At 33.2% G+C, this 9332-nt stretch overlaps 2 protein-coding genes across 4 annotated transcripts; both read left to right on the top strand.

Moving 5' to 3' along the window:
* The first annotated feature begins 332 nt into the window (after positions 1 to 332).
* LOC111406884 lies at positions 333 to 1902 on the top strand. Its single transcript, XM_023036247.1, has 4 exons — positions 333 to 890; positions 994 to 1215; positions 1360 to 1578; positions 1723 to 1902. Exons 1-4 carry the CDS (start codon positions 333 to 335, stop codon positions 1900 to 1902), a joined length of 1179 nt encoding a protein of 392 aa, XP_022892015.1.
* Positions 1903 to 5132: 3230 nt separating this feature from the next.
* LOC111406349 (RING-H2 finger protein ATL46-like) lies at positions 5133 to 6893 on the top strand. Of its 3 annotated transcripts, none has more exons than XM_023035761.1 (2): positions 5133 to 5926; positions 6032 to 6893. In XM_023035761.1, exons 1-2 carry the CDS (start codon positions 5701 to 5703, stop codon positions 6652 to 6654), a joined length of 849 nt encoding a protein of 282 aa, XP_022891529.1. In that variant the 5' UTR covers positions 5133 to 5700; the 3' UTR covers positions 6655 to 6893. The 3 variants fall into 3 exon arrangements, with proteins under 3 accessions (XP_022891529.1, XP_022891528.1, XP_022891527.1); XM_023035760.1 differs by having other exon boundaries at positions 5134 to 5366; positions 5522 to 6893; XM_023035759.1 differs by having other exon boundaries at positions 5134 to 5366; positions 5519 to 6893.
* The last annotated feature ends 2439 nt before the right edge of the window (positions 6894 to 9332 follow it).

The raw sequence follows: 9332 nt of genomic DNA, 5'->3' as shown, positions 1-9332 counted from the left end.
ATAAGTCATCATTATTATTGGTTTATAATCATATTAACATTCTTCAACTCAACATTATTTTGCAGTCAGCAATACTTTGATGCTCGTACAAGCAGTCAAGTACTTAGCAAAAATGGCGTGGAAAACCGAAAACTTGAAATAAATGGAGTTCTTATACTTCCTCTAAGTGAAAACCTCTCACCAGGTTTTATTGTTCCTCTACTAATTTAAAATTTAATCTTGTATTGATTTTGTGTTTTGTATTGCTTTAATATGTCTACTAGAAAGTATTTGTCTGGACATGAAAAAAGAAAAATAAAACTGAAGAATTTATTCGATCTCAAGTAGGAGCTATGGACAAGTTTTTTGGTAGTAATATTAATAATAAAAGAGAAAGTCTGATGAAAGATTTGGTTGTTGAGGAATTTGAAAATGAAAAGGTTCAAAGTGAAGATAATATGACCAAAGAGCAGGAAATTTTAGTGGATCATGAGCAAGAAAATATGGAGGAATTTGAAAAATGTGTACCGTTGCATTACAACATTAGTGATCCAGGGAATTGGAAAAATGTTGATCAAAACTTGATAGATTTGTTAGTGAAAAGAGGTCCACTTAGGGAGGATAGTTTTACTTTTTCGAAAGATTCAAAAAATAGACATTTCTCTTCTACATATTATATTCAACATTTGGCAAATGGTGAGAAGAGTGATAGAAAATGGTTGGTCTACTCAATTTCGTTGGATAAAGTATTTTGCTTTTGTTGTAAGTTGTTTAAGCAAGAAGGAAACAATATTCAATTAGCCAATGAAGGGATCAATGATTGGAAAAATCTTAGTTTTAGGCTTAAAAGTCATGAAACTAGTCATAACATGAGAAGATGGATTGAGTTAGAAAGGAGATTGCAACAGAATGTAACTATTGATAAAGCTGTGCAAGATCTAATCAAACAAAGATAGAGAACATTGGAGAGAAGTTTTTGTGAGGATAGTTTCTATTGTTAGCTTTTTATGTAAGAACAATCTAGCATTTCAGGGGACTAATGAGAAAATTTACGAAAAAGATAATGGGAATTTTTTAGGTTTAATTGAAATGATTGCAGAGTTCGATCCAATTTTGAGAGAACACATTCGTCGTATTCAAGAAAAAGAAATTCATTATCATTACCTTAGTCACAAAATTCAAAATGAATTCATATTCATGTTGGCTGGAGAAATCAAAACTGAAATTATTAAAAACGTTAGAGAAGCAAAATATTTTTCAATTATAATTGATTGTACACCAGATATGAGTCATGAAGAACAAATGTCTCTCATAATACGGTATGTAGATGTCATAGCAACTCCAGTGAAAGTACAAGAGTATTTTTTGGGATTCCTTAAGGTGGATGATACTTCGGGGCAAGGACTATTTGTTGAATTATTAGATATTTTGAAAAAACTTGAACTGAATATTGGGGATCTAAGAGGACAGGGTTATGATAATGGTTCTAACATGAAAGGGAAGCATAAAGGTTTACAAAAAAAAGTATTAGAAATAAATCCAAGGGCATTTTACACACCATGTGGTTGTCATAGCCTTAATCTTGCACTTTGTGATATGGTAAATTCTTGTATAAAGGCTAAATCTTTTTTTGGAATTATACAATGCATATATATATTGTTTTCATCTTCTACGAAGCGATAGAAAATTTTTCAAGACAATGTGAAGGGTCTGACGCTTAAGCCACTATCACAAACACGTTAGGAAAGTCAAGTTGAAAGTGTTAAAGCAATAAGATTTCAAGCACTAGAAATAAACGCTGCTTTAAAACACTTGGTGGAAACATGTGATGCTCATAAGACATATAGAGATGCTCAAAGCTTACTTTTTGACATTATGGATTTTGAATTCTTGTTTGGCATGGTTACATGGTACAATACATAGTCTGCTATTAATAGAGTAAGCAAAATATTGTAAAGTGAAGACATGTCTATTGATGCTGCGATTAGTCACATGAAAGCACTTATTTCATTTTTTGAAGCATATGGAGAAACTGGATTTGAATCCAACAAAATTACTGCTAAAGAAATTGTTGATCAAATGGAAGTTGAACCCACATTTCATGAAAAACGTATTATTCATAGAAAGAAGCACTTCGATGAAAATGTTAATGATGAGATAACACATTCACCTGAAGAATCATTAAAAGTTGATTATTTCTTGTACATAGTTGATCAAGCTCTTTCTTCGCTTAAGTTAAGATTTGAACAATTTCAAAAATATGAAAATACTTTTGGGTTTTTGTTTGATTTAAAAAAATTGCAGAATGCAGATAATAGTTGTTTGAAAGTGTTGGTGTTATAAGCTTGAAGAATTTTTGAAACACGACATGGATTCTGACATTGATGGATCAGAGTTATTTTCTGAGCTACAAATTGTGAGAAATAGTTTGCCAGAAGAGACAAAAAAGGTGATTGAAGTGTTGGACTACATAAAAATGATGGATTGTTTTCCAAACGTATGGATTGCTTACAGAATATTATTGACTATACCAGTTACGGTTGCATCTGCGAAAAGGAGCTTCTCAAAGTTGAAATTGATAAAATCCTATCTTCGATCAACAATGTCACAAGAAAGATTGAATGGCTTGGCCATGGTATCTATTGAAAAAGAAGTTCTAAAACAAATTGATTGTAATAGTATAATTGCTGACTTTCTATTAAAAAATTCTAGAAGAGTAAATTTAATTTAGACATTTGGAAGTTTTAAATTATTGTTTTTGCAATTTTGAACACACACACACACACACACATATATATATATATATAGGGGCTTCATATTTGAAATTGGCATAAGGCCCCCAAAATATCAGGGCCGGCTCTGAATCTAGAAATATTAGTATCGAACTATCTAATTTAACGGCTTAAATGAACAAATAAATAAATATATATACATTCCTCGATAGCCAATAAGGTTCCTTTTTTCAGTTTCATTTTAAATTTCTAATAGGGTCTTAATTCAACTGATTAGGCTCCTTTAATGGGCTTGAGATTTTTTGCTTTTCTTGATTTTTTGACACGTTTTGTATATTGGAAGTAAATAAAAAGTAAAAGGTAAGAGAATTTATTCTTTGCTTTTACTTTTTATGTTCTCTTTTGCTTTACCTTTTTACTGGAACTCAGCCAGCTTTCATTCAAGAAAATGGAAGATCTTATCAATAAAAGAACCAGAAATCTAGAACTAAATCGGCGAATAAATAAACTAAGATATAATTTAGTTGTAGATAATTTATAAATAAACTAAGATATAATTTATTTATTTTTTAAATTCTTATATTGTCAATAAAAAACGTGAGATGACATGTTAAAACTAAAATATTAAATAGAATATAATTCTTTAATTTTACAAGCCAATTAAATTTAGGAATATCAACGAATCGAGCTAGCTCGCCAGCCAAAACTCGAGGCTCAAACTCAGCTCAAGTAAAATGGTGCGAGATTTTTTTAGACCAGAGCTGAGTCAAGCTTTTGCTCAACAAAAAATTCGAGTTGAGCCTGCTCACATTTTTTCCCATTAATAAAACATAGGCAACTGTGTAGTTACTTGCAACTTCATTTTTTTTCTAGTTTTTTTTTTATACGAGCCTACAAAGCCTTGAGGCTCGAGCTTTTTTTGAGTCGAGTCACGAGCAGCCCAAGTCAACGAATCAAATTGACATCCCTAATTGAAGGTGAATTATTTTCAATTACCCTATTTTAATGGTTAAGGCAAAATAACTCAATAATATAAAATTTTGTATAATTTTTTTACTAATTTTAATTCCAAAGAATAATTTTTTATTCCTAATAACCTTCTTCCTAGTCCCTACCCAGCTCATGCCTTACTTGCCCTTTCCCGATTTCACCATCTTCCTTGCTACTAGTGAGCAGTGGTAGACGTAAACATTTGGAGTTAGTGAAATACAATATAGCTTATACAGAAGTTACGAAAAATTTTATATATTCAATATCTTATCACAATTGTTCTCAACGCGTTTTCATACTTTGATAATGTTCCATAATTACATCATTTTCAATACTGTCAAATATATATTTCAACTAATAGAAACAATTATTTGCATTTTTGAATGAAATAACGGTATTAGTCACAGATATATTTTCCAATCCCCACACATATAATTTCTGAAACCAAAAACATAGGAAAATAACAATGAAACTTTCAAGAAATAGCAGTGACCAAGAATGAAATTACCAAAAGGCAGCAATAGTGGAAAACGCCCAGGCATATATGCCATAATTCCAATTTAAGAAGCTACAAACAAAACAGAAATAAGAAATTGAATCCCGATATAAAATTGCACAAAACAAGAAAAATCGCCTTACATGCTCAGGTGTATTGATGTCTAGTTTTGCTGTTTGTGGTCGTTGAATCGTCAACGGGGGAGTCGGGTTAGGAACGGTCAGTAAGGGTGGATGGACTTGCTGGGTTTTGCTTCAATGTTTGGAATTGGGAGCCGTCGAGCTGGGAAGCGGAATTGAATTGGGAGTGGAACGGTTTCTTGCGTTGAATTTCAATTTGGTAATGGCATTCTTTGGATTGGAATTTGGACGGTTTGGAATACTTTGAGTTGGAGCCAGAAGGAATTTTTGGTTAGGAACGGTGAGCAAGGGTGGATGGAATTGCTGGTTTTGCTTCAATGTTTGGAATTGGGAGCTGTCGAGCTGGGAAATGGAATTGAATTGGGAGTGGAACGGTTTCTTGCGTTGAATTTCAATTTGGTAATGGCATTCTTTGGATTGGAATTTGACGGTTTGGAGTACTTTGAATTGGAGCCAGAAGGAATTTTTTATCGCTCCATTTTCATCATTTTCTATTTTATATATATATATATATATATATATAATCCATTTTTGTCGGTGGGTCACATGACACACCGCGACCAAGTGTAAGTCCGCCAGTATCAATCATCTTAACTACAAATTCTGCATAATCTACTATTGTCTTTTAATTTAAAAGTTAGTAAAAGAAATTATTGTTTCAATTTCTCTAATTTGTTCCGTCTTTAAGAAACTTCTAATGGACTTTATGATCTAAGATGACCAAAACTATCTTTTCAATAAAAATTTAAAAAAAAAAAATTATATTTTCTTTTTCCTCTTTTTGCGACTTTGGACCTTGACCTTTGCCCCTAGATGAAAGCCTCAGGCAGCTACAAATCCTAAATGCTAGTTCTCAAGTGCACGCCCACACACTGAAATTTATGCCCCCTCGAAAAGAATTTCCCTTTCTTCCCTAACCCAGTAAAATTGCACGGTTCCCTAGGCTAAATCATCAAGTAAAACTGCTTATCATTTTTCACTACTTTGGCATAGCAGTGCAGAAGCTATGGCGAATGTTCAAACTATAAGGTACATTACTATTGACATTTAGACAGCTGTTTGTTGGGTTTCTCCATTTATGTCCAAGCATTTTTTTTGCACTAAGAATGATCTTGAAGCAATTCATGATCTTTGTGCATCACAAATATGCTTTAAGATTTGATTTTTTTCCAATTTATTAGTAGGGCTCTTTGAAACTACAAGAAGGAATCTGCCTATTGCTTGTGCACCTCAATTTATGAGCTGGATTTGTTCTCATAGCAAGCAAAAGAAATTGGGTTCTTGGGATTATTAACTTATGATTCCCTGTTTGATTCTGTCAAGTTGAGTAGATGGTGCTTTATTATGCAGCCTAAGTGCAAAAATGTCTTGGATTCAGTCAGCATTTGGAAGTAAAATCAGCCCAATAATCCTTTTCATTATAGTAATATTAGCTGCTATATTCTTCATCTCTGGTGCTGTCCACCTGCTTGTTAAATTTCTCATGAAGCAAAGAAATTCATCATCACAGTCTAATGCATACCCAGAGATGTCCACTTCTGGTGCTTTTCGAAGGGAGTTACAACACCTCTTCCATTTACATGATTCAGGTCTAGATCAAGCTTATATTGATGCACTCCCTGTTTTTCCATACAAGGATATTGTGGGCTCAAAAGAGCCATTTGATTGTGCGGTTTGTTTGTGTGAATTCTCAGAACAAGACAACTTGAGGCTTCTGCCCTTATGCAGCCATGCTTTTCACATTGATTGTATAGACACATGGTTACTCTCAAACTCAACATGTCCACTTTGTAGAGGGGTAATTTTGGAACCTGGGTTTTCTTTTGAGAACCCCATTTTCACCTTCAATGATTCAAAAGATGAAGATGGAAATTCAGGGAATTCAAGTTTTATTAGTGTATCTTGTGGTCCAAAGACAAATCAAGAAGATAGTCGCATTATTAGTGACAGAAGGGTTTTCTCAGTGAGACTTGGCAAATTCAAGAACACAAATTATAGTCAAGAATGTGAAAAAAGAGAAGTGGGAGAGACTAGCAACAGCAATATTGATGCTAGGAGGTGTTTCTCAATGGGTTCATTCCAATATGTGGTTGCTGATTCAGACCTGCAAGTGGCCCTGTGCCCTCCTGTGAAAGGGAAAGGAGGGGAAAGTGGGAATTTCACAACTGATGAGGATGCTTTTGATGGGAAGAAAATTAACACTAAAAGTAAAGGTGAAAGTTTTTCTGTTTCTAAGATATGGCTGTGGTCCAAGAAAGGTAAATTCCCCGGTTCCACAGGTACTCCTTGTACTGACTGTGAATTTGCCATGAGATGATTATGTTCAGATATACAACACGATGACAATTTAGTTATAGCAATTGTAGTACAAGTTCCTTTTTTTTTTCTTTTTTTTGTCTTCTACTTAGTTTTGTTCTTCAATTCTTAGAGCTAAAGGACTTCTTCTTTTATATGCAAATTGTTTTCTCTTTGAAGATCTTACAATAAATCGAATGGAGAGGAGTGGATGGAGAAATTGTCTATCAGACGAACCTTTTAAAGTTTTTTTTTGCCATATACTTTTGTTCATTTGTGGAAAGCCATTCGATTGTTAAAGGGCTTCTTTGTTTCTTTCTTTTTCCCCTTTTTTCTGTTGATGCTTTCAGTTTTGGATCTTTTGGTGGAAATAGCAATGAAGCGAACAAAGTGGAGAAATAAAATTTACTTAGCCAAAGTGCAAATTTACAAGAAACAAGACTTAATTTGTCATTTCTATTAGAACAATGCTACAAGTACAGCTATCTTCGTGTAATTGGCTATTGCGAAAAACTGTTTTTGGCAACAATAAATCAAAAGCAAACAGTTGTCGTCTTGTAACAAATCTGTCAAAAAGATTTCGTACTTGAGTTTTCCATTTTATTATATCATGGTTGGCTTAATCTTGTAGTATTTTTATGCAATTTACAGTGAATGATTCTTCTTTTCTCCACACTTTGTGGGAGATGTCAATATATACAAGTGTAATATTGTCATAACTCTGCTCGCTCAAGCCCACAAAATAGTGAATTAAAATGCTTTAAGTCCAAAAGTTCAACCTAATACAGCAAATATCAGTTCTCAAATTTTCCCACATCAATCTTGGGAACTGAAATTTGCTGTATTAGGATGAACTTTTGGACCAAATTGGTACAAAAAATCCCCTTTCATATTCTCCTTTTGCCTACATTTTAGACGGCAACAAATTTTAATTTTCATTATATTATTTTATTAAAGAATAATTTAATTTTAGTTTATTAATATTTATCACAAATCATAATCAACATATAACTAATAATTATTGAATATATTAAAATAAAATAATTCATTAAAATTCGAAAGTTACAATTTAATAATTAAATGACAATATCATATGTTTCTTTAGTGAATTTTTATTTTTAATTTGTAGTAGTATAAATTGTGATTAAATAATTTTAAAAAAATAAATTGAGAATTGAGAATTAAAAAATAAGAAAATAAACAAAAACTGTTCACTTGATGAAATGGTGTAACGTGTTGCAAATGACTTTGCAAAATGGTTCGAAAGCTGCATCAGATTGACATGAAAGTTACATCAAATTGGTGCCATGGATTGAAGATGGCCTAAGATGCAATTTGCTCAAATTGCAATTTATTCTCTAACTTTTAGCTTTTATGGATTCTGATGCAAATTAAGGTTTCGGTTTCTGATTGGAGGTGTTTTTAATGTTTTAGTGTGTTAAGGGGTGTCTATTCTACAATGTCATGAAGCATGAGAACTTCTACACTAAAGGTCGCTAGGATGTTTTCCTAACCCAACCTAGGAAAATATCTGAGGAACTGTAGCGTGGAAAATGTTTGTGTCTCGTCGCGAGGCTCATTAAGCTATAGTTCATAATGCGGGCAGCTTTATCTGATCAAGGCTCGGGGCAAAAGGGTCCCGGTGGCTTGTACTAACCAATAGAAATATCACTAATATGTAGTACATGGAGACGAAAAAGTGAAAGAGGGAAATGGGATCCTACTTTTGTATATATGAAAAATCACCAACCAGTTGGGTAGCATGCTTGAGGGTTGAAAATGAGAATGGTGGGATGAGTGAAAAGTTACTCTTGCTATGATGAGAAATTTTGATTTGAAAAGTTGACTTATAAGTTAGTGGGCATGGGGCCATGGAGTGTTTCTCTCTACCTTATCATGTCCCATACAAATATACTCTTTGCTGCAGCATTAATTGAAAGCAATTTGGTGGAAAATTTTTATGTAAATTTCATGTCACGGGGCATGGGCAATCGAGTAAAAATGAGTCAAGTTGTCTAGATCCTAATGGTTCAACATGCTTTAGCCATATTTCACGCACATGCCAGTTCATTTTTCAACCATATCGTACTAAAGAATAGTAGGTGGGACCTAACAAAAATACTATAAGACACCTAACAAAAATACTATAAGATCTAGACGTAGTGTTCATGTAATAATATCGCTTGTTACGAGTTTCATCACAAAAAATAAAAAATCGTTTATTAAGTAAAGTATTTCAACTTCTTATCTACTTACTATCTCATGTCTAATCAATATACAATTTTGTGGTGCCCCCGGAGCATATCTCAGTGTTGCAAAGAATAAGGGTGAGGTATATTCAACTTTGCTAGCAGTCGCAGTGTGAGGGTTCAATTCTTGAAATATGGATTGAGACTTTTGTGGGCACCAGTGTACAGGCAGCTCTTGTTCCCTGACCTGTTGGAGCACATCCCGTGATTAACCATTCTCATGATATTCCAGAGGCAAGGCGCTGGGGGACCCTTAAGATTGGAGTTCAACCTTTTAATATACATTTGTGGGTAATTTTTGGACAAATACTAAGCATTTCAAAGAGTAAAAAATACTTGGAATTGACAAGTTCATGCATGTCACATGTTGCTCATGTCTAATCAATGTACAATTTTGTGGTTAATTTTTGGACAAATACTAAGCATTTCAAGGGGTAAAAAATACTTGGAA

Source organism: Olea europaea, chromosome 12, assembly GCF_002742605.1.
Source record: "Olea europaea var. sylvestris chromosome 12, O_europaea_v1, whole genome shotgun sequence".
Lineage (NCBI taxonomy): Eukaryota > Viridiplantae > Streptophyta > Magnoliopsida > Lamiales > Oleaceae > Olea > Olea europaea.
The sequence above is the reverse complement of the archived record's forward strand: the minus strand, read 5'-3'. Positions and strand labels throughout refer to the sequence as shown.

Coding starts and splice junctions, on each gene's coding strand:
- LOC111406349 (XM_023035760.1), top strand. CDS start 5,701: ATGTCTTGGATTCAGTCAGCATTTGGAAGTAAAATCAGCCCAATAATC.
- LOC111406884 (XM_023036247.1), top strand. CDS start 333: ATGGACAAGTTTTTTGGTAGTAATATTAATAATAAAAGAGAAAGTCTG. Junction 891..993: donor AAAGGAGATTGCAACAGAAT/GTAACTATTGAT, acceptor TTTTTATGTAAG/AACAATCTAGCATTTCAGGG. Junction 1,579..1,722: donor ATCTTGCACTTTGTGATATG/GTAAATTCTTGT, acceptor CAAACACGTTAG/GAAAGTCAAGTTGAAAGTGT.